Source organism: Haplochromis burtoni, unplaced genomic scaffold, assembly GCF_018398535.1.
Source record: "Haplochromis burtoni strain Fernald_Lab_line unplaced genomic scaffold, NCSU_Asbu1 Contig_43, whole genome shotgun sequence".
Lineage (NCBI taxonomy): Eukaryota > Metazoa > Chordata > Actinopteri > Cichliformes > Cichlidae > Haplochromis > Haplochromis burtoni.
Window position 1 is genome coordinate 1,014,873 of NW_024582404.1, and position 25,821 is coordinate 1,040,693.

The 25,821-nt window shown below is 40.4% G+C and overlaps 1 protein-coding gene across 1 annotated transcript in view; it reads right to left on the reverse strand.

Annotated features, from left to right (window-relative positions):
- antxr2a (ANTXR cell adhesion molecule 2a) overlaps positions 1 to 25,355 on the reverse strand; it is an 81,657-nt gene extending 56,302 nt beyond the window's left edge. The window contains exons 1-10 of the mRNA XM_005921981.3: positions 24,848 to 25,355; positions 18,063 to 18,134; positions 15,118 to 15,189; positions 12,976 to 13,057; positions 12,788 to 12,892; positions 12,469 to 12,537; positions 9,792 to 9,872; positions 6,751 to 6,811; positions 6,415 to 6,510; positions 2,269 to 2,338 (exon numbers count right to left, since the gene is read on the reverse strand). Of these exons, the coding sequence (XP_005922043.1) occupies positions 2,269 to 2,338; positions 6,415 to 6,510; positions 6,751 to 6,811; positions 9,792 to 9,872; positions 12,469 to 12,537; positions 12,788 to 12,892; positions 12,976 to 13,057; positions 15,118 to 15,189; positions 18,063 to 18,134; positions 24,848 to 25,020 (881 nt within the window). The 5' untranslated portion in view covers positions 25,021 to 25,355. The remainder of the gene's footprint in view (positions 1 to 2,268; positions 2,339 to 6,414; positions 6,511 to 6,750; positions 6,812 to 9,791; positions 9,873 to 12,468; positions 12,538 to 12,787; positions 12,893 to 12,975; positions 13,058 to 15,117; positions 15,190 to 18,062; positions 18,135 to 24,847) is intronic.
- Positions 25,356 to 25,821: the final 466 nt, after the last annotated feature.

Sequence of the window (25,821 nt, forward strand, 5' to 3'; positions counted from 1 at the left end):
GAGCAGTTTGTCGCAGAACTGCTGCTGAGGTGTCAAGATGACAAGAGAGCATCCAGCAGTGACAGGAAGTACCTGTTATGAAGATGGAAGACGATGTTCTTTTTAAACTATGTTAAAAGTCATTGTGGTTTTGATCTGATCTATGTATAAAATGTATCTGTGACGTTGAAGGGGCGTCATTAAATTTCAGCCCAGATGCTATAAAAATCTGTGTATGCTTTGATTAAGTCGGAGATCACTTGCTGTCCACGGACAGAGTGTCTTCCCACACGTGTGTATTCATTAAAATCATTGTTTGACCAAGAGCTTCTGGACCAATGGTTGTTTGTACTCTCCTTCCTCAATTTTGAACCTTAACACATGCAACTGAAAATAATTTTTTTTCAGACCTGTGTTATTAATGCATTGATGTTTGTTTTTGCATTTAAATGCTGTTTTTTAGAGTCTGTATGTTTCCATCTCTTCTCTGTAGTTTAGGCCACTGTTTTTATAAAATATAAAAAAATGAAAATATCATGTTTTCATGAACACTTTAGATTTTTGACATGAGCGGATTAACTGAGGTGAGGTTCAAGTTGATTCGGTGTAGTTACGGCATCGCCGCCGTCATACTGTATTATACACAATCTCATTTAGAGCTGGAAGACCTTCAGGAGCCAGCGGCACTCATAATCATACATTTTTGATTGGATTGCAGTCAGCAAGGACATTAAAATCTGTTGTTCCATCTATAATGCCTTAGCGATCATCTGCTATGGTTTGGGATTATAAGAGATGCCGTTAAAATCAAACAACAGCAACGCGGGCTGGAATAAACGCGTATTTGCACTGTTTTCACTCGAGTGTTTGCGGCTTGTATGTATGGGGTGTTTGTCTCTTCTACACTGTTTACTGCGTCTTTACGCGTTTTAACATACAGCTAATTTACAGACTTAGGAGCTGATTGTTTGCACAAAAGACTTTTGAAAAACTGAGTGGAAAAAAATAGAAAATGTGCACGAGAGAAACCAAGACTTTAATCTTTCAGTAAAACTTTAGAGGCGTGTGATTTAAATAAAAATAAGAAGAAAACAAACAAACACAGAGACCTGAGCTGCACAAAAGAAGCTTAATTTCTCCAGAAAACGGAAGTTTGCTTTTTTTGGGGGGAAGATTCTTGATGTGGGTAAAAGGGGAAGTAACTACTACAAAGGACGTGACCTTATATATGATTCACCGACTGAGTTAAGCTTCCCGAATTCAACATAAAGCTGAAAAACAAACACTGAGCTCTGGCATTTATCCTACACAACATTCCTTTCTTTCCTTTGCCGTAACAATTTATGGGGCAGCATATTGAATCTATTTAGATTGTCCCTATTTGTAGACGCCAGCGCGATCCTGTCATTGAGACTTCACACGTCTCTTCTTGTCATCGTGCCAAGATGAAAACATAAATGTATCTATAGAAACACAAACGAGCTGCATATATCATGTCATATGTTTCTGAGAACATGTGTCCTGAAGACACTGCTGCATTTCCACACACAGTGAATATTTACAGCCAAGAAAGTTCACTTTTGTTCATGCTCACCAACTGTTATGGCAAAAAAAAAGAATATACTGAAGTGTATATATATTTACCTTGAATAATTTTAAATGTCTTAATTAAATTAAAGGTGTGCACGGAAGCATAACCTCTAGCTGACCTCGCCTTTGCATCATATCTGGAGGTCTGTTGCGTTGGAGCTCTGCATGATATACACATGAACCTCTGCCTCATCAGGTGTTGAGCAACCAAACTTAGCACACAAGTACATCTTAGGTCGGTGAGGGGTTTCATCTCTGATGATGTCATCATGTTACCTAGGCAACTACTTAAAATGTAAAAAGTAAGGAAGAGATGTAAGAAAAAACCCTTCAACCTTTCTGAAGTGAGTGAGCCAAAAGTTAAAACGCTGTTTCGATAAAGAAAGTGTGTAATAAAAACATCAAAGCCACAGCTGTGGACAACACTGCACACATGACTGACACATATGTCATCTGTCATGGTAGGTGATGAATCTGATTTTCAATTCACGATTATAATAAAATAATTACACTCAGTCAAATTGATCTTTCTTCTTCATGACTCGAACAAAAAGATTTAAATAGAACAGTTCCAACACTATGATGCATTATACTATATCACATAAAGTTTTCTCTGATATTTTAGCATCACTGTTAGCACAGATTCCACTGTTTGTGACGGCTTCTCCATATACGACAATAAAACAACGTCCTACTTACTGTCCGACTTCATAGAGCTTCGGGGCGGGACACAGCAGATAGTCATTACGCACCGTGCTCGGCTTCTCAGCTGGAAGAAATAAAAAAAAGTTTTATTATTAACTTTGCAGATTGTTTAATGAGGTAAGTACGGATTACGGATTGTAACACAGTATCTGTTTATGTATCTGTGCTTGTTCTGTCTACACAGTCAAACATGAAGGAAACCCTCGATCACTACGGTGTAACACAAAGCCAGTTAAACTAAACTGTCCCATTAGAAAGTGTAAACCATCACGAATCCATTTCACCTGCTCTGGTGTGATTTAAAACACAACAGGTCCACTGGAGGACCAAAAACAAGACAACATTTTTGATGGTGGTGGACACAGACCATTGCTCTCTCCTCACCTTCCTGACCGATTGTTCTCTAGTTCTGGTCTACTGGTGACACAAGATGGTAACTGCGTCCAGTACAGGTTGGGTTTGCGGTCTTGCCCAGTATAGTCTCAACAGTGTGCAGCAGAGCAGTAGTTACGTAAGGAGAGCTGGAGAGGGGCAGCATCAATCCAACAGTAAGACAGGTATCTGCTGCTTTGTGAGAGGAGGAACAAAAGCAGCGCTGCCAGAGCCCCACAGGATGACCTCCGCTCATGGTGAACCTGCCAGTTCTGGGGTTCTCTGGCAACCAACAGCCTTCTGTGAGCCTCTGCGTTATCCTCCTAAGACCCGAACTCTTCCACAGCATGCATTTTTAATTTCTCTTTGATATTTGGGCTGATTGGGGCCCGATGAATGTAAAAACAAAGAATTACCAGATTTTTTTTACCTTATTTTTGTTTTTAAGAAAAATGAGAGCCACATATGAGGATATTCGTTTAAAATTTCGATAGAACAGTAGCAGTATAATGTCCTCGTAAGTGGATATCAGGCCCTTGTAGAGCAAAATTGAGTATTTTGGTCTACATAACCCAAAATGTGATGTCCACATATGTGGACCTAGGAGGTTAAATAGACCTGTATCTTTCCCATTTGAATAAAAATCAGTGATATTGTCACATTTTAACTGACTTGTGTTAATGAACATTTCTTCTACGCTCAGGATTTTTTATCCTATGAGATTTTGGAACTGGGACTCGATTGGGCACAAAATAAAATAAATGACTGGATTATAATCTGAGAGCGTTCATCAGCACAGGTTGACAAAAACCTGAAGCGTCTCCAGTCACAGAGGTCACTCTGATGATTGAAACTTGTTCCTCCTTTTCTACAGAGGGATCCAACTGGTTTGAGTGAAGCATCTGCTTCACATATGTGCTGTGTTCCATAGCTGCCATGATGCTTGTCCATAATTATAAGGTGCCCCACTGTTAAAAAGGTCTGGACTGAACACATGCAAAAGCCAGTAAGGGAATAAATAGCCCCAAGTGGGCGAATGTGAGACAGCCTAAACTGAGAAAGGACTAACAGGAAGACATCTGCTAATGGCCGCTTCCTAAATCAGATGAATTTATTTTTTAAAGGGAAAAAATATGTTCCAAGTATTTTAGTCAAGTTGAAATGTTGAAAATCAAAAATAACTTGTCAAGGATGGAAGTGTTGTCATTGGCAGTCACCGATCCCACAGATCCCACGGCCAAATGAGAGCTTTAAAAGATTGGCTCTAGGTGCCAAATCCCGTTTGCTTCCTAAAAAAAGGATTTCTTATCAGAACAGACTGCAAGCACAAAATAAGGAGCGCGGTGACCTACTGTACATCCCCCCCTTCCTTCTGTTGAATTCAGATCATTGAGATGAGTGAGATAACAGACATGTCCGGGCCGGGTTTGTTTTGCCATTTCCGACCTCTCAGCGAGATGAAGATTTTCCAACACATACTGTATTCCATGTCTGTGTCGCTCACGTTACGTCCTTAAAAGACAATAAATCCTCATAGGTTTTCCACTATAAACGAACACACATAAGATCCATTCATAGCAGTGGAGAATGAGGGTGGAGTGTCTGTTACTGCGAGTGTGGCTCTGGGGAAACCTTTAATCAGAGTGCAGACAGCTATTTCAGGATGCAGCGTACAAACACGTTAACCACAATTTGCTGAGCTCAGACTTACTGTTTGCTTTTAGGGCATTGCTGAGATTTTGGGTTAGTCTGCAATTATTATTGCAAGTTTTGGGTTATTTTCCAAATTTTGAGAAGAAAAATGTCCACAGTGCACATTCTAAGGTTTGGTGGTTGCTTTGTTCTTTCCCATGTGCACCTTTTGTCCCATCTGCCTCTGCTCTCTTCTCTTTCCCCTCTAACAACAGATGGAAGCCCGTCTCTAAACCCATTTCTGCTGGAGGTTTCTTCCTGTTAAAAGGGAGTTTCTCCTTCCCACTGTCGCCAAGTGCTTGTCCTTAAGGGTTCATATTATTGTTGGAGTTTTTCCCCATCACGTACTGGTTTTTACTCTGCAATATAAAGTCCTGTTATTGTTACTGTTATCTGATTACTTTTTCAAGTAACGAGTAATAAGGGATTACTATTGAAAAAAGTAATTAGATTACTGTTACTTTTCTGTAAGCACGCTACGTTACTGCGTTACTAAACTGTGATTTTGTTTGTGAGCGACATTCGTGGTAACGGAGGTGTGTAGCTCAACAATGGATAATATGTAGTGTGGGAGAGAGAACGACCATGCCGCATTTAAAGCGTGGAAGTAATCACATTACTTTGAGTTTTGATTCTGTAAAAAGTGACAAAGACATTAGCGTCCGCTGTACACTCTGTGTGGGAAGAAAACTTCTTTTTACAGCGAACAAACCCCTAAACTAAACATCGAGCACGCTGCCACAGGAATGTGAACTTCACAGAAAACCCCCCGGATCCCCCCACTGACATGACCGCTGTGGCGCCGGGCAAACCTCCACTCACCCCACTCCTGATAAACAGGTGACAATAGATTTCAGAGCGACAGGACTTTGATTTTATTTATTTTCTGCTGTTTTACTTGCAACTACTTGAAAGAGTTTAAACACAAAAAAATATTTTACTTTATATGCTGGAATATGCAGAAAATTGGGTTAAATGTTAAAGAATGTCTTCAGGTCAAAGACTGTTGCATATAATTTAATTTTTGCTTGATGCAATGTGCATAAAATTAAAAGATTTAAACTAAAAAAAACAATTTTTAAAAAGAGGCTTTTTCATGTGATTACAGTTTTATGATGTGAAAAAATAGAACTGGGCTGAAAGGTCTATTGCTTTATGACATACTCAGGTTGTGTATCATGTTTTCAAAAAGTAACTAAGTAACTAATTACTTTGAAAACAAGTAATCAGTGAAGTAATGGGATTACTTTTTTAGAGAAGTAATCAGTAATTAGTTACTAATTACTTTTTTCAAGCAATTTGGCCAACACTGTTTGTCAGCATATAAATAAAGATGACATTTCAGGAGACGTGACGTGAAAACAATGGTCCTGCTGTGTGAGCAACGGGAAGATTCAACTCAATTTAATTTGGAACCCTTTAGTCAGAAGATTGGGAAACATATTTACTGGAAGGAGCAAAGAAATACGGGTCATGCAAAGAAAATATTTCTGTACAAAAAAGACTGGATGGACAGATTGTGGTAGACAGCCACATGATATTGTCTTCAGAAAAAATTCCTTTGCGGGCATGCCGACTTCCTCTTTATGATTTTCGACTTCCCTGGTAGTTTTTTTAAAGCCACAAGCAAATTTAAACTTACGACACTGTAAAAATACAAATCTGAGCAAATATTTGCAAAAGTTTTAGATGTGAATGTGTTGCGTGAATAACAGGACTGGGCCAATGATCATTTGACAGCTTAGCTGCAACGATTGCTCGGTTGTGCAGGATGTAACGAGCTCGTCAGGACATCATTCTGGTCACTGGTAATCATGATTATATCAGACAATGTGGCTTCAGCAGTTCATTAACAGGGAGTTACTGTCCTATGATTGGTACCCGTGTTGTATATTTAAGAGTCATTTCAAATTATTAATCAATAACTGTGCAGAGTTGAATCCTGCATGCTCACCATCAGTTTACTGCACAGACCAGTCCACTTAAGTCCACCCGAAGGAACACAGTGAGTTATGACATTAAACGACTACATGGTGTATGTATATAAAGCTTTTACTCTGGGTTTTCTCCACTTACTGAAGGTTTGCTGGCCAACTATGAAGCTGCAGACGACGCCCTCATTGCTGCGTCCGAGGGCAAAGCCGTTCCCTCTGAGGACGATATCAAAGGACTCTGTGGAATGTAAACAAACAGCAGACAAGCTCAGAGGAGGAATTTTAAAAGTCTTCGCCTTTCTTCTGATGGCCTCTCATATGACTTTGCACTACCAACATTAAAGTTTTACTTGTCTATGAGCAGGCTCGACACAATTGGAAGGATGTCATGGTTTCATTCAGCACATGTAAAAACAAAAAGATTCCTGCGGAGGATAAATCGACTTGAGTTCCAAAAACTTGATCGGGATTTACTTACGATTCACACAGACACTGGAGGGCTCCACGCTCAGGATCTCTGTGCACGATCTCTTTAATATCTTGAGGATAAGAGGGGAAGGGGACATGAAATGCAAACATTACTGCTTGAGGGCTGAGAATAAATACATCAAGTCCTGGCCGTTATCGACTCTGTCAAGTTTAGAAAACAGATTAGAGTGCAACACCTGAGAAATGTCTTGCTCCTCTGGACCTGCAGGCTAAAGGAGAGCGCTGAATATCAGCGGTGAGGAGAACAGGAGGTAGAACAGCAGCTGTGTCAGCTTTTATGGGAAAATTATGCAAGACTATTACTGTTCCTCACTTCGATTAAAAACCTCGGGGATCCTGCATTACCATATAAAGAGCCTGTGTGAGCCCACTGTCATGGAGCCGCACTATCGGCTATGATTCAATAAATCAACAAAGGACAAACTATGCAAATCCCAGTACACAGTCAGTAAAAAGAAGCATATTAACTGCAATATAGGACACTTGAACCTTTCATTTGATGTTGGGTTAAACTTCAATCTGAGAAGAGGAAGACGGAAGTGTTTACAGCAGCCTTATTAAATATGACGGTTTGATATGGAATTGTTAAAAGGGGAGAGGGTTGTAGATGACAGCTGGGAGGGAAAAGGATCTGCTGCTGTTCCTCTGTGCCACTATTTTCCCGGTCTAATTACTTCGTTGGCAGTGCGATAGAGAAAAAAAAAAAGGGGGAAATAAAAAAAAAAAACAACTGACTGTTTGCCTCCCTAAGCTTAAAATAATGGGAGGACCTCAGGAATTACACTGTTTTTCCATCTAGTGAAATTTTCCACTTGAAGAAATTCCATCTCGCACATACAGAAAAATTTCACTCTTAAAGAAAATTTGGTAAATTGTTTGGGTTACAGGATCCACAAACTACATCCTCGGTGTTTTGAAGATATTAAAATATAAGCTTTGAATGCTGAGATTAGAGGCCTCCGTTTGCTTCAACTCAAACAGCAGCTATTCATTTCTCTGGGATCTAGTGACAAACATTATTTACGGGCTGCAGAGGGAAAAGGAGGCAGACGTCCAAATACCCAAAGTCATCCAAATATCTCAGCCAGTGTTGTAACTGGCGGGGGTTTCTGCAAGGATGAGGCTAGTCTAATCACTTTCTGGAAATAATTAAGTGGAAAGGTTCATATGGCAATGAACTCTTTGTCATATGCATTATTTTGCAGTAAAGTGCCACAAGATAACAACTAATGGTGCAGAGTTTAACAGTCCAGTAGCGAAGGAAGTTACTGATAGCAGTTGAATTTGGGGCTTTCCCAAAAGGCCTGCAGCTCAGACAACAAAGGGCCAGTGCAGAAGAAATAAACGAGGGTGCAGAAACCCAACTTTGCTGAGCTTTTTCCTGCGAGTTTTGTCATGCTGGTCACAGAGGCGGGGTGGATCCTGCAGCAAAAGGCTGCACAGATGATCTCAAATCCTCAAAATCCAACAGTGAAGCAAGAAGGCCAACTAGTCAGGAATCCAGTATTAGTAATCAGAGAGGAATGCTCCTCGTTTCATTTGGATGCTGGAAGCGTCACTGCACTCAGCTCCTCTTCTGAGGGGACGAGCTTTTTTGTTGTTGTCCTGGACTTTCTCGGACAGGCTTTCAGACGCTTTGGATAACGGTTGGAGTGTCTCGAAACCACAAAAAAACACGGACATGTGCCTTTAGTGGCAAGCGTGCCCTGTGAACAAAGCTCTCTTTCTGATAGAATAAACAGACTGAAGCATTTTCTTCAAAATATCAGTAATCATGTTCACCCTTCACCCCAAAGTCTTTTATCTTCTGATCTTAACTGTTACAAACTGGGTGTCTGTACTTCTGACAGTTGACAGTATTCTTGGACTTACACATGAGAACATTTTCATCTTTGTGGTTACTCACACTCAACAATAGTTCAACAACAATTACAGCTGCTTTCAATGAATCGTGGCTGCACATGCACGAGCGAGACTCTGCTAACAGCAGCTGCAGTGCTTAAATTAAAAGCTTTACATGTTTCTGTGTCTAAATAAACTATAAAATTAACACATTTATAAAGAACTGGCATGAAGTATCTCCGTATTACCTGTTTATTTTTGCATTCACAAGACAAAGGTAGAAAGCAGCACTTTCCTGTACATCACAGTCGTTTTAAAAGTAGAGCCATCAATCATAGCTCGTGGTTCTTTGCATCACACAGAAACAAGTCGCAGCCTTTGGCTTTGTGTGCTTCCAGCTGCATGTCTGACAGCAACATTTAGCTCTGCTCTTTTCCTAAACACTGCTGGCCTTTTCAGCTCATGTAAGTCCAGCTCGGGTCAGAGTGCTCTGCAGGACTCTGGGCTCAGACTCATGTGAAAATGTTGCCATACAAACCCCCACCTTGGCTGACAGCATTCAGGCTAAAAGCTGCAGCACATGGAAAGTATAACTAACTGGCTGGCAGAGCATGAGGCGGCTGTTTGTGAACGTTATTTAAACACTGTTTAAGGGACTCTCGCTCTCTGAGGGCGACTCGCTGATTTCTGTGTCGCACTGGTGGGTTACACCAGCTTTTATTTTGAAAAATCATCTAAAAAAATGAGAATTAGCTCTACTGAAGCCCTGCTGCTGCACTCGCGCCTTGTGACACAATAAAAAACACAGCGTGAAGCGGATGCTATATGGACAGTGACTACTTGTTCCCATCACAGCGTGTAATTTGCGACAGAGTGACTAAGACATTTCCGTCTTTGTGTGCAAAAAGAGGACACAACGACCAGTTATTTCCACAGACATTTTCCAAACAGCGTAGCAGGAAGTCCACTGAGGTTTTGCTCTAATTTGTGAGAAATGCCAACGAAGCCAAAGGAAACAACTTTACTCAATTGCTGAATTGACAAACAGCGTGCACTATGTTAGCAGCTGAGCTGTGCCTGCATACGGAGAAGAGAGGTTCAGCTGAAACCCACAGCTTGTTAGTCTACAGCACGAACGACAAAGCTACCTCACGAAGACACAAAAAAAGACACGTCAGGCAAACTTACAGAGTTGATAATGCCTTTGAGAGCGTGGAAGCCATCTTTGACAGGAAACACATGGTCTTTGGTGTCCGCAATTTCAGCAAGCTGTTGGTATCACGAAAGAATGGAGTAAACAGGGAGCAGTGCTGATTTAACACGGCTTTCTTCTTTTTCTCTTTATGACTGAGCTCTGTCTTTCCCTTCATATTATGGGCAGGAGGAGACAAACAGATGGCATGACTGTGGCAAACACTTTGCTCAACTATAAAAAAAAAATTGCAGCACAAATTGGGAGCAACATTGCCATTGTTTTTGACTTAAGTTCTCATCAAAGGATCGGTTACCAATGGTTACAAGGGACAGGCCACCATGTTGGAAGAGTGACAGTAAAAGTGCAGACAGCACTGAGCATCGGTGACATTAGAGGGAAGAAATTCTTGACGTCACTTTACGATATGAGCACAAACTCATCATTTGCTACGGAGACAAATAATAAATACAATAAAAATAGTGTGAACGGTGTGAGGAGCCAATAACCGATTTCACAGCCAACAGAAATGGTGCTTTTACTCCACAGTTTCTAATGACAACAAATGCTCACAGTAAGCCTTAATAGTTACACTCCTGTGGTCTCTGTACTGCTTAATATAATCTCCGGCGACACGCTAAATCAACCTTTAAGAATTTGCTATTCTGGCTTAATAGTATAAACACACTTTAACTATTCCTGTATGATCACACGTTCATTTACTGTGTATTAGTTTAGTTTCTGGTCATATCGCTAGTATCAAGTATTTGTAATGTAATTACCCTCAATTTAATGTTATTTTAAAGTTCAGAGTGGTTTAAATTTCCACGCATTCTTTAATGTTGTGAAAAACAAACACACAATGAGCCAAAAATATTAGTGTGCACCCTCTTTATGCACACTCTCATTCCATTTCAAAAGGAAGCTTGTCCAAAAATAAAAAGCATGAAAAGTAATAACTGATCATGCGATCTAAAAAAAGAGTAAATGTTTAAATATCATGTCCTAGAAAGTCATGTACAGTATTCCAACTTATTTTGGGAAAATAATGACCGACCACTGGGAATGAAACTAATATTATCCTGTAAGACCCAAAGCAACAAAAAACAGGCAGAAAATTCTGATTTTCTGGAAATGAGATTATAACAAAATCCAAATTTTGTTTTTGCTATATCGTGCTCTGTCTGATATATTTTTATTATATATTTTTTGTATCACATTTGATATTTTGGACGTTTTTGGCAACTTTTTGTTGCCAATGTTAATTTTAAAAAAACAAACAAAACAAAAAAAGAGTTTTGTCCATAACATTTTGAGATTATGGCAAGTGTTGATCATTTTGATGAGATACAGGTCTCAGAAACTCATCTATCAGATATGCTACAAATGGCACTGTAGGGTTAAGATCAACACCTGAAAAGCGAGAGTGATTTAAGATGAGAGAACTGGTCACACGTATGGGTGCAAGAAAAAAGCTTTGGATTAGACGGAGTTCTGCACAGATTATTCATGAATTGTTTGGTGTTTTTTTTTTTTTTTAAATCTAATTCACAATAACATGCTGCAGGCTGAAAAAAAAGGTGAACCTTTATGCTTACAAGTTCTCCACAAGCTGCTTGGACTGAGGTGTTCCTAATAATCACCGGCATACAAAGTCTGGTTACTTTTCTTGAGAATAGCTGGGTGGCATAAACTAAGCTTTGATTACAGCAGCTTTCACAAAAGCACCACGGAGACGCGAGAAGCTGGAAAAGTCTACAGAGGAATTTCTAATGAAGCGAGTGTTTATTAATACAAACATAAAGTGTCCGCAAATGGAAGAAATCCAGCGACACTGCAGCTGTTAGCAGTGGCGATCCTGAACAAACCAAACACTATAAGCTCAGTCATGAACCGAGGGGTTGTGTCTGCAGTAACTGACACAGACCAAAAGAAGCTTTGCAAATAAATACTGCAGCATCTCAAGTTTCAACAAATGAGACTAAAGCTGGGCTTTCCTGTACAGTGGAGGACTAAAGGAAGTGCGCTCTGCATGACAGAGGCAGCATCATGGTTTGGTTTTGCTTTGCTGCGTCCTCCTGCTCCTTGAAATCGATGCGTAAACACTGAATTTACAATTTGATCGAGCTGACAGGGATGAAGACATCCCAGAAATATGGCTCCAGGTCCAAAGCTCCTCCACATCATCAAGTAGTTATATGAAGCATTCAGAAAGGCAAAAAAAGCACAACTATTTACATGTTAGAAGTATTTTCAGCTGGTGTTTGTCTATAATAACAGAAGAAGAATCAACAACATTTTAAGAGTAATCGATGCAGAAATCCTGGAAACTGCAAAGACTTCATATGTTCCCTCAACTGTACATCCGGTGTTCCCGGCATGAACTCGAGCTTTAGGTCACGAAGACTCTGTTCTCTGCTTTAATGTAAATTATTATTATTTTTTCCGACCACCTTCAAGCCTTTAAAAGGTGAAAGTTTGACAGCGAGAACATGTTTGGGTGTCCTACTACTTCACTTGGTTTTTCCGCACAGGTAAAAGCACTGATGATGTTTACCTTTTCCTGACACTCTTCCAACACGCCAATGTGTCTTACACCAGAACCGGAATCACTGAGCACACATTCAGCGACAGACTCGTCTTATGTTTAGATTAAGACTAAAGCCCTCTTACCTGCTGCTCATCAAAGTCTTTGATACCCACACAGTAAACACGAGCGCCATATTTCCTCGCTTCGTCAGCCTGCAGTTCAAATAAATGCGTGGATGATGTGCAACAGGTTGAAATTTAAAAAAAGAAAAAACATCATGAAACAGAGTGCAAATAAACAGATGAACAGATACTTCTGCAAATGAATAAGTTAAAAAAAAAAGGGTTTTATTTTCTGAATGAGGAAAAATGCAGAGTTTAATTTTAAACTACGCTGAGGTAAGAAAGCAAGGGAAGGGGGGAGATAAGCTACATTTAGAGCTGTGGTCAGAATGAAAATCACCTGCTTTACAGTCAGTTCGTGAACATAAACTGCAAGCTTCCCGTCTGTCAGAGCCAGGATGATGCTGGAGGACTTGACCGACTGTTGCTTTATCTGCTCGTTGGCCTGCAAGACCAGATTGGTGACGAGCATTTTATCAGATTTGTGTTTTACGATTACTTTACAAAGTAAAAGGAGAGAAAACGAACCTGTTCGATTCCCTTGTGCATATACGTTTCACCTGCTGGAGTCACATCTTTCAGAAGCCGCAGACCTTCTTCAATCTCGTGTCTAAAAATGTTGACGATATAAAGAAACGCTTAGCGGCTCACGCCACGTGTTGACACCGAATCACATTTCAGCGTGTTCTCTGGCAGCACTGATGTGTAAAATGTCTTTACAGCAGCTACATGATGACACTCACTATTCTGACCAACATCGGCTTTGTTGACTGCAATATCATCATTACAGTTACGCTACTGTTCTTGTTCTTTGCATCAGTTTTGCTGTTTGGCTTAATGTTCAAAGATAACAAACACATTTCCAACATCTTTAAAAACCACTTATTTTATTCTTCATAATAACAACTCTCAGCATCAGCCATGTTCCAAAATGTTTCCAGTGCAGATGCCAGTGTCTTTTCACGTCATCTGTGCATCCCCTGTTTTCTTAATCTGATATTAACAAGTATTAAAAAGTTTCACTTTCCAGAAATAAGACACATCACACTTTTGTCTAAAGTGTTATTTATGTCATTTTTAAAAATAGTGCTAAATTTAGATATGGTTTTGATGACAGTGCAGATAAAAATACGACAGTAAACCACTTGCCAAATTATTTATACCCTAAAGTGGTAAAAACCAAAAAATAAAAGACACTTAAAAATGCTTTTATTATTATTTGTCAAAGTATTTAATATTTATTTAAAGAATTGGAATTCAGATCAAGTAAATAAACATTTTCCTTTTCTTGGGTGAGAATGTTAAATCAGTAGTTATCATGCAGATCATTGATCCTCACATTTAAGCTTTTTAGGATGATGAAAATGTGAAAATACACAATTCCAACATTAATATATAAAACCCTTCTGCAATTTTAATTAAAAAAGAAGCAGTTATGCATGAAGTTACAGTTACCACTTCATGCATAATGCACCTTATATATGTATTTACATGTGCATATACATATATATACATATATATTAGGGGTGCAACGATACACAAAATTCACGGTTCGGTTTGATACTTTGGTGTCACAGTTTGATATTTTTTTCGATACAAAAAAATGTTCATGCCTTTTTAAATGTCATTTATTAAAATTATAAATATATATTTTAACTCAAACGTACAGTTTTTAAATTTAATGTTGCTGAAACAACAAAGTAATAAAATAATAAATCTGATCGAGAAATCACTCATCTTTGGAAAAGAGAGTTTATTACAGAGAAATGGCTCTTTCCAAAATAAAAGCTATACTATACGCTTCTTCTGGGCTATATTCTCAGCAGCATATTAAACATATCAGGTCCCCATAAGGAGAATCCTGTGCTAACGGCTGTCTAAATGACTCGGGTAAAGTTTGTAGCATGCTGCTTGTTGTCTGCTTCCACTTGTCTTTGCACTAGGATGATGTCGGAGTAAATGTGCAGTCCTATTCGTTGTGTTCCCACTAGTGCTGTCAGCGTTAATTTGAAATGACGTTAACGCCACAACACGGCAAATCTCCGTTAACGAGCTACCGCGGATCGCCCCGTGCGTGGGGCTAGACGGTGTCAACACGTTAACGAGCTAACTGCGCTAACGCACTAGTTCCCACCCATGTAATTGAGCATTGCGTGGCACATCTGACATACTGTTTTACTTTTGTCCATGACGCGCTTACCTTCAGGGTCATACGTCACATGAAGACCAAAATAGTTCCAAATGCCAGATCTGAATGAGGGTGGGGGAGCTTCAATTTGCCATCTTGCAACGAGCTTAGCTTCTGTCTTGCTAGCTTGTGCTGCTCTCAGTGGATCTGCGCTCGACAGTGCAGCCTAGGCAGAGTAGTCGAACGCAGATTCACTGAGCGCTCAACACAGACAGCATCGTCAGAAGAAAAGTTGATAAAATAAAATAAACATTTTGTATTGTTCGCTACATATGGGTACCGAACCGAAAGCACTGAACGGTTCAATATCGATACGAGTATCGTTGCACCCCTAACACACACACACACACACACACACACATATATATATATATATATATATATATATATATATATGTGTGTGTGTGTGTGTATTTAGTGAGTACAGTGTATGTGTATTTGCATATACATGTCTGTGTGCCATTTAGGGTTCACTCTGGTACCTTTCTCCAGTCAGAGGCAGCAGGACTTTGGCTTGGGCAGAGAAAACGATGAACGAGACTCTCATTCTCGGACTGAAAAACAGAAGGACAGGGATTCGTTTTAAATAAACAAACAGAAGCAATACTCTAAATGTCTCATTTAGTTGCTTGTTTTAAATAATAACAACTAAAAAAAACCCTTTATAATGACACGTTTTATTATCCTGTACAAAAATCTGCACTTCTGTCCTTTGTCGTCTTTACCAAACCATCGCGGCCACAATCAAACACGTGAAGTTCTCAGACTAGCTGGGAATGTGTCAGTGTGACAGACAGTGTTATATAAAGCTTTTACATGAGTTCAGTTCAGTTAAAGGGAATTAAAGACGCATTAATAATGAACCAAACAGAAGGGGCTCTTTTAATGTCAACTAATATTAGTGGATGACTTAAAGCAGCTTCTGTGGGACTGAGGAAGTGATTAATAAGACAGGAAACATGTTGTGGTAGTGAGTCACGCATAAACACACGAACAAACACAAACACACACGCGCACACATACACAGGCGCAAATATAGTATAGAATCTATATATTTTGTACCTGTGACTTTTTAAGGGTGTTAAACGACACGTTGGACACTTTGATGTGTGTCTGACCAAACAGTGTGGCGTCAAGTGTTCGCAGTACAGCCAGCGCTGTTTACATTCAGTACCGCTCTGTCATCTCCGAGCACTCGCTCGCCGCCTCATGAATTATTAATAATTAATTTTTTTAAACAAACATGGCTGGTTTCTGAGTCCTGTACACACCGACGCAGGGACGAAGACATGGCTATGGTGACATTCCCCAAAACTGGGGGTAATAAAATTACATTAGAACTGTAATAAAAGCCATAAAATGAGAAATGAATGAAATAGAATATATAAAATTACACATTTTCATATATAGATATAAGCTCTGACTAAGCTGGATTTAAAAAATGACAAGATCTGACGAGTGCTGGGGGAATTATTTAGTTTTAATATTATAAAACAATGATTTCTCAATATTTTTATTTAAGCCAAAATAAACTACAAGTGCATTTCTTCAGTAAGGTTTCACTATAAAATTCAGTTAACAAACTAAAATCCAAAGAAGCTCTAAGTAACCAGCAGCAGGGTGTGACACACTTTCACTCGTCCTCACTAGAATACCGAAATCAATCACAAGGGCGTGATGGGTCGTCGGTTAAAAGGAGCACGAAATATTGAGCAGGCAAATTAAATATAGACTAAACCTTTAGAGAACATCTACAAGGGATTTTTTATTTTATTTTGACGAAACAAATATTTCTGCCAACAGCCACCTAAAAATATGATTACAAGGAAGTGGGTTTGAGAAGTGACCGCATTGAGAGACTTTCATGCTAAAGGTGGCGTTCACTGTAACACATTTTCCTGTTAAATTAGAATAAAGAAGTGCTGGAAAAATAGACGTATCAGCGTGAGGCTGGTGTCCTACAGTTTAACTTTTCGAGCATCAAGTGTTTGATGGTGTAAAAAAGACCAGACCACAGACAAACTGCGAAACGTCCAAGTCAACTGAAAATCAGAATCATCTTACACTGCAAGCTTGACCTTAAAGTTTTTATCCTGCGCAATCATAAAGGTAACAGCGACGCGGTCGTCCTCGTCATATGTGGATTCCAATCAGCGACACAATTTAGGGTGAAAAACATCGTGTAACCATGAAATCACAGGATGCTATAAGTAACTAAAGTAAAGATACTTCTGCGTCGCTTAAACAATACTCTGGTGAATACTCGATTACATGCACTCGGTTACTTCACACCTCTGCTACAGACAGAAAGCACACGGATGCCATCCCACAGAGCGAGTTAAACTTCAGATAATTAAGTGTTTCCTTCAGAGATCCGAAGCCTTCAGAGCATAAGGAGAGGTGCTGATATTTCTCACCCACATGACACATGGCCCAGTCGCGATCCTCCCCCGCAAAAATAGCACAATCTTTAAGCCACACGGCCAGATTTGGCAGGGAGCGGTAGCAGCCGTATACATCCACATCCTGTCTGCAAGTTTCGGGACTCATATGTGGACTAAAAACTAACCGCACGCAAGTCACGGATGAGAAATCGTGGGTGGTGACTTAACGTCGAACTTTAGGTTTTAACTGGAGCTTAAGATGTTATTTGTTACCTCTTTAGCAGTACTGGGATCTTTTCTTATTTCTAAGAAAGACTTGGGATAAAGACGCAGTTGATGCCAAGGACAAATCAGAGGGTGGTGTTGGGTTTTTTTTTCTTTGAGAATGGTGGAGAGGGGGGTGATGAAGTAGTCCAGTTTGCTCCACATGGCGGAACAGAAGTGCTCTTGGTGAGCGAGCATTGTTTAGCAGATTGTCCTCATCGCCTTCCAGTGTTCTTTTGCTTTACTGTACATTGTCTGCCTGTCAGCCGTTCTGTGGTGGAAGCAGGGGATAAGTGTGGAGCCGGACCCCCCCTGGTGCAAATGGCCATTCTCACAGCCCAGAAGACTGCTCCTCTCTGCCACCCACTCCCACCTGGTGCCTTTGCTATTTTCTTCAACCAACCACTTCATTCTGGCTGGGTCGCTACCGTCTGTACTGTGCTGGCAGGCGCCGTTTGACTCAAACGTTATGCAAGCTGAACGTTTCAAGCCGGTTTCTGCCGTTTTGTCTTTTTAATGAATTATGTGCAAGACGGATGCCGTAGATTCTGCACAATGATAGTTTGTAAAACAGGTGGGAAGTCATTTAAATCTGTGCAACTGGCTGGAAGTAACGGTGTGAGCGCTTGAGTGATAGACATTTATCCCATAAAACCGCCATGCTGATGTCAAACAGATGTAAAACAGAAGAAAAGGCCTTCTTCCATTTTCCCCAACTTATTCCTCTTTCTTTTTAAACATCCGTGAGATATGAGAAAGCAGGAAAATATCATACTTGCCTCACAAACCGGTCAGTAAGGTTCTTCACAAAGGAATATATCTCACGCCAGTCATTAGCAACGCTTCCAGACCTGAAAACAAGAAAACAACAGTCAGCTCACAGCTCATCAGTTGCAGCAGATTGTGTGCTGGGGAGTAAAATACTGTACAGTATTTGTGCTTTGTACCACAACCACAGTTGGACATTTAACACCAGCCACATGCTGGATAATTGTGCAAAGTCTGTGTACTACAGCAGCCACTTCAGCTGTTAGAATCCTCGAACGTTCACACGAGGCTTGCCTCTCTACAAATGTACTTGGCCAACAGATCTGAAATTTAACAGGAAGTTACCGGGTAGAGGTTGAAGCAACAGAATGCAGTTTAACTTAATCCAGTTAATTTGTGCAGTTTAGTAACGCGGGAGTTCTCCGATGTCTGACAGGCCCACTTCTGCAACCTTTCGTTACACAGACGAGCTCTACAAGAAGTGCAGAGAAAGATGGAATAAGGTGCGAGTGCTTGTTCTACTGTCTTTGTCTCATTAAAACTAATTAAGAGTTGGTAATTGCCAAAAATGACACATAAATTTTCCAAGGTGGGTGTGAACCTATAGCCCTTGGCCCCTCTCACCCCTCAGTAAGTCGGTCTGACCACAATGAACGAAGTGTGTAAAATGTGCCCTTGATGTAACGACAAAGAGGTAATTAAACCAATAATTACAATTCTATGTATGTACGGAGAACATAAAAAAGAAGAGTTTGACCGTTAGGAGGCTCATCTTTCATGCCACCTCTTTCTCCTCCCTGCTGCCCATAGACAAGGTCACACAGCGGAGGAAAGAGGCAAGAATAAAGAAGAGTTTTACTCTACTTTGACAACGCTGGTGACTCTGCATATATTTAAGTGAGTTCTTTGTGGCTAAACATTGATTTAATAGTTAAAGGGATGAGAATCACCTCTGGTTTTTGTTGGTTTTTGGTTTTATAAAAATTATAATGAGCAATTTTGAATCTTTATTTGCATGAAGCTCCCAACTTAATCTACTTATGTGTTCATAACAATAAAGACATTCTGAGTGTTTTCTGCTTCGTGCATTAACATTTGGGTTTGCTCTTATAACCTGGTGCCAAATTTCACAAGATTAATTTGCATATCTTGATGCATTCTCAATCATCCAGGTTAGTAAATCTCCAAAAAGTTGATTCTGTTCATCTGGACGCAGCGTTTTGTGGGAGAAACGTTTCGTCTCTCATCCAAGTGATGTCTTCAGTCTCAGCTGACTGCAGGTTTCCCCAATCTTATAAACAGTACATTTGCATAATGACTGAAACCAGCCCACTGATCAATGATGTACACATCCTGGACAGGGAGGAACGCTGGTTTGAGGGCGGAGTCAAGGAGGCCATTTACGTGAAAAGGGAAAGACCATCTCTGAATCGAGGAGGGGGCCTAAGGGTACATCTTTCACCATCTTACAATGCTGTGATTGCAGCCATTCCCCAACTCTCTGTGAATGGGACTCATGGCCTTTGATCAGTGGGCTTTGATCAGTGGGTTTTGGTCAGTGGTTGTTGATCAGTGGTCATGAGAATTTGCATAATTAAGATTAAGGAACTGACCTCCCAGCCCATTGTTCCTTCAGTGGGCTGGTTTCAGTCATTATGCAAATGTGCTGTTTATAAGATTTGACACCTGCAGTCAGCTGAGACTGAAGACGTCACCTGGATGAGTGACGAAACGTTTCTCCCACAAAACGCTACGTCCAGATGAACAGAATCAACTTTTGGGATTTACTAACCTGGATGATTGAGCATGCATCAAGACAAAGAATAAAGTAACTTAACGTTATAACTCATCAGGACCTGCACAATACTGTCATGCAACAAAACTCAAAAAAGTGAGATGTTTTATCTTGGGTCAAGCTTTTAAACCAGCTAACCCTGCTTTTTCACCAAATCAGTAATTTCTATCTACTGTTTGCTCTTCCTGTGATATGGAGTCTAACTAGCGAGCGCTGCAGAGTCATTAGCTGATAGTATCTCCTCCTTCAACCTGTTTTGATTAGCTGGTGTGTTGTTGCATCTTCTGCAAGAATTTTCTTGCTTTTGGAGTTTGCAGAGGTCGCTCTCATAGTGTTGAGCTATCCTCCAGTTTAAATAAACTATCTCAGAATGATTTAACAGGCTGGAAATACTTGAATTTTATGTTCATAAATCTTTAAGGCTAATACAGCTCCAGGTGGAGTGTGCTCTATCCACTGTTAGAAACCATTTCAATCAGTGTTTGCTTTTCTTTGACGTCACACTGAGGATGTACAGGTTGGTTGCCAAGTGTGAATGGAAAAAGATGACAAGTGAGGCTAAAAAGTGAAGCTAGTGCAGAAGTGCCACCAACCATTCTATCTAATGGCCTGCTGGAAGTCTATGGGAAAGTAGCTCTCAGTTCTCTTGCTCTGTACTTTCAGTAAACACTTTCCCAATGGGTTTTTGGACTCAACTGCTAGTTTATAAAACAGGAAGCTCACTTGTAAATGTTGGTTCCCCAATAGAGTCCAAAAGGATTATGATTTGTGTTACTGTGTGACTGACAGATGCTCTGAAAAGGGTTTTGAAAGAAAAAGGTAAGGCAGTGATTGCTGCCGCAAACATTACCGCACAGTCTTATCAGTTCAACCAGGAAATCCTGAAGTAGAGCCATCATAGCTGCAGAGATAAAGTAAACTTAGAGATGCTGCAAGCTGACAAGTAACAAACAGTAAAGTTCAGACCTGTTACATTTAAACTTGCATTTGTAAATCCAACGCATTTGGCAAATTTATAAAAAAGAAATGCTGAACAAGCAAAGATGTGTGCATGCTGTCATAATTGTGCCAAAAAACCTTGGTCATCATCCTGTAATTATGCAATTTTATCCAGGGCAGGGTGGGTCAAACACAAAAGGGCCAGGCGAGCAGTGTTTCAACTCAGCACGGTGGCACATGTCCAAGCCGTGGGAGGGTGGGATTAAAAACAGTTGCTGTCAAGGCTGTAAACTCTCCTTCGTATACAGGAGGTCTTTTTGCATGGCACTACTTCTACAAAGCAGTTTTGCTGAACTGAATGTGGCTGTGAAGTCTCTGCATGTGTGATGTCTGCAGCAGGGCTGTGAGAGTGCGAAACACAGGAAGTAATACAGCATCAACATCTGCTCGAAGCTGCTTGCGCTGGGTTTGTCGGTGCACCATAAGGGTGGTTTCAATAGTATTCGAGGATTAGAAGCTTATATGTGTAAAACTCACACTAGTTAATGCTGTCACCTAAAAAAGACTTAAGTCAAGACTTTAATCAATGATTAAAAGACTTTAATTAATTTATTAGAAGATGCTCTGCTGTCATGTCAGATAGCTGTTGCTATGGATACTGAAACAATGAAACAATACAGCAACAGTTGAGAAACCTTCATTCTTCCTCTTCTCAACATTTCAGCATTTCCCAGAATGATAACATTATAAAAAGCCCATGACATGTTACTGACCTGTTACCAACTGTGCTCTTTAAACATACCATAAATATTATGGTTGAAGTCTGGTTAACGTTCAGGGTGCGAAACTACTTGTTCAAATTTGGATGAGGTCACGGTAACACTTGTGTGGTGGTACGAGTTTGTCACAGTAGTCGCTTCACCACATGCAACCACGAAGCACAGCAGTACACCACGTAACCAAGACACAGCCCAAGAGTATCATTCACTTGAGCGGTCACAGCCCCGGCTTGATCTCGAGTTCACTTGTAGTTCTTTTCAAATATCTGACCTTAGCCTCGAACATTTATCAAAGCTTTTTTTTACAGCCGAGCAGCTAAACAGAGACCTTTTTCAAGTCCTGTCATGAAATCTCCAGAGACATAAACTGTAAGCTGCCAGTGCATTATAATCATCATCTGCTGTTTTTAATCCATCCAAAGTTCCTGCAGCTGCAGACCAACTGAAGGCTCTACATTACATTACAAGGCAATCCCAATTTCCATTTCCACTTTTTAGTTACAGCTAACACTAAAGCTTCACTGAAAACTAACAGGAGATTAGACATGCAGCTGACAACGAGCCAGCTAAACAACAACAGCTGGTTATAAGGTGAAGTTATGTCAGCTGAGTCCAAATGCCAGTAAATGACTATTACATCCTCACATTGTATGAGAGTTTATTCGCTAAGTATCCGAGTCCAATACTTCAGAAAAGCCGGCTCACAGTCACTGACAGAAAAGTTCAGGATATTCACAACATCTCACCTCAGTATCAATTCAATTTTATTTATACAGCACCAAATCACAACAACAGTCGCCTCCAGGCGCTTTATTTCGTAAGGTAGACCAACGATCATATGACCCCTTATGAGCAATCACTTTGGCGACATAAAACTCCCTTTTAACAGGAAGAAACCTCCAGCAGAACCAGGCTCGGGGAGGGGCGGGGCCATCTGCTGCGACCGGTTGGGGAGAGAGAAGGAAGACAGGATAAAGACATGCTGTGGAGGAGAGCCTGATATAATAACAAGTATGATTGAGTGCAGAGAGGTCTATTAACACACAGTGAGTGAGAAAGGTGACCGAGGGAGAAATACATGGTGCATCATGGGAATTCCCCAGCAGCCTACACCTATTGCAGCATAACTAAGGGAGGATTCAGGGTCACCTGATCCAGCCCTAACTATATGCTTTAGCAAAAAGGAAAGTTTGAAGCCTAATCTTAAAACCTGAATCATTGGACGAAAGTGAGCTCCACTGACTTCTTTCACAAAGCTTTACATATTTGCATATTACAGTTTTGCATATTGACAGACGAAACAAACAGCAGACTGACAGTCACTACAGTTGACTGGGGGTCAGAGATGCTTGTCCTACAGTGACCACCATAACTAGGATTATGTACTTGAATTGGGAGGTGAAAGAAAACACAACTTATTGATTGCAATCTGCAAACCTCTGATATCTAGCAATGAGATTTTACACACTGCCTAATTTTTAAGGTACCCCAAACCCTGTGATGCAGCAGCTACAGAAATTGGTGAAGTTACTAATCTATCATCCTTTGTCATGCTGTAATTCATGTGATACATCATTTAAACTGTTGTGCAATTTGCCTTGCATAACTATGTACATGACTCTTAAGCTGCAGTTAGGGCTGACATATTTGCTGTTGTGAGAATGAACGGGATGCTAAAATAAAATAAAATAAAATAAATTCATAATTATAATATAGGTCAATCAAATGGACCAATATGGCAAGGCCATGATGATCCACTTGGTAAAATAAATCCGCTTGGCATCTTTCTTGGCCTTAAGACAACAATTCTGATGGCCAAAGATCCAAATGGGACAAAAAAAAAAAAAAAAAGAAAAAAAAAGAAAAAGAGAATGAACGGGATGCTAACACAGTAAATATAACCTTTTATACTTCCCCGACTTGCTGTAGTCTTCTCCTAAATGTATCAAGAAAATAGAGACTGTTATACTTCTGGAAAAAGAAAAAGTGATACTGAAGAAGGTTTTATCACATGAGTAAATTTCTGCCAGGATTTCACTGATGTTTTTTTTTTTTGAGATATCAGTAGACCTGAACACAGACTGGTGCCGGCAGCTTATTCACTTTGAATATGAACCAGTCTCCACTTGTACCAGATTACAAAGAATTTAAAAGATAGCCAGCTAGCCATAACAACACCAAAGTAAGCAAGTGCCAGGAGTGATCAGTTTGCACGCTGCCACGCACATTCCTTCTTTGTACTGTGAGTTTTGGTAAATGAAACTTGCTATCACCTTCAGTGATAAGGTCTTTTACATGCACAGCTTTAAGCACTCTAGCAAAACAACAGTACGTTCAAAGCACAGGGAAGCTTCATTAGAGCTGACTGTATCCATCAGTCGCTTCGCACACACAAACATCAGCAACTTCAGCATCACTTCGCAGTTGATTATTGTGCTTCAGTTGTATAGTTAACTATAACATGTCAATTCATTTTTATCACAACTCGCTGGCTTTTAAAGTGGTTTAGTTTGTTACGTTTCACTCCCCCTGTCCAACCCCACTTCTGTAACATCACATTTTTACCCCAGTCAGCCACATCAGCATGACTGGGGTCTGCCACTGATGTCAACAGATGGGATTCAGGCAGAGGCGCAGTTCAGGCCAGGCCACTCCAAACTGCACGTTTGGATGTTAAAACTTAGACTTCATCACCTGCAAAAACTGCCAACTCTAACATGGAAATCCATGTGACCCCCTTGGGAAATAAGAAATCCGCTAAAACTGACATTCAGAAGCAAAACAACATCACATATAAGTAGATTTATTTATTTATTTTTTAATGTGAAAAATAATTGATAAATAAATGGAATGAGTAGAGTGTATAAAGTTTGCAGTGAAACTAAAGTCGAGAAGCAGGCACCAAGTGGGTCCCATCAGACTTTAAACAACCCTTTGCCCCCCCTTTAGGTAAGGCCCTGGCCGTAGCACTTCATCTCCATAACGCAGCAGACCTGAGTGGTTTTTTCGGCCAGTAACAGTAACCCAATGTAAACCTTATAGTGCCACAAATTTATACACAGTCTGCATAAGATACAGGATATGTTGAAAACGCATATTCCTAATCAGGTCGCAGATAATCTGTCCACCCTAACCAAACTATCCCCCCAACATCCCAGGGGTGCACCGGCTCGTCCTCCTCCAAAGGCAAACACAGAAGTCCATAACAAAAAGCATGCTGCTGCAGCGCGATCACACAGGAGTCATCTAAAGTTCACCAGCTCTGCCTGCAGTTTTCACTTACTTGTCTAAAACAAAGTAGAGGTCGTACGCCCCGTGACAGGACGCTTCTTCTGCCCAGCAGGACGAGGCGAACAACCCGAGCAGGAGCACCGCGACCGCCGCCGAAGTCCAGCCGCTCTGTCCGCGCACAAGTTTCTCCTCCGCGGCAAAGTAACGTGACAACTTTTCCCGCATGTTTGCCACACAGAGAAACGATACGGAGTCGCTGCTCGTTGAGAAAAATCAAAGTTTAGATGAGTTTTCGGGGAGGAGGAGCTGCATGTCAGACTTCTTCCAAAACAACCAAGTTAACAATTTGAGCAACAAAATCAAGGAAATCGCCGTCACGTCACGTCACGTCACTGATGAAGTTTCTACATCGTTGTGATTCACTGCTCACTCACATCCTCAATAAAATCAAACCTGGCGAAAAACACGCAAAACCCCAGACGGAAGAAACCCAAAAAATATCAGCTTTTCGCAAACTTCACCGAGACAAACTGTGAGAACTTCAAGGGCTGCTCAAAACTCGTACTGCTGAGTGCTGTAGGCGTAGCTTTGGTACAAAACTAATCGCTTCTTTTAAAGTTCCTGCTTCGTTTTACAGATGTGCCCAGAAAAGAGCTCGTGTTGAATTTAACAAAGCTGGTAAATGGAGAGAAAGGTGTTTAATAAGCACACAATAGATGCTTTATTACGTGGTGGAAAGGACTGTTACTGTTACTGTTTTGTAAGTAAATTGCATGACGTTTGTTTTTTCAGGTTTCTTTAATATGAAAATATAAAAATACGCAGACTAAAAGTGCTCATGTTTCTGAAGGCCGTGCCATCAAATCACGCAATCCTTCGTTTTACTGTAGCCTACAGCCTGAACGCTGTACGTTTCATCACTAAAGGTGTTTTAACCTGGACAAAATGGACAACATCATAAAAATGTAACCATCAAAGAAAAGTGACAGGTCAGTCATATAACTTTGATCATCCAATTAAAATGCA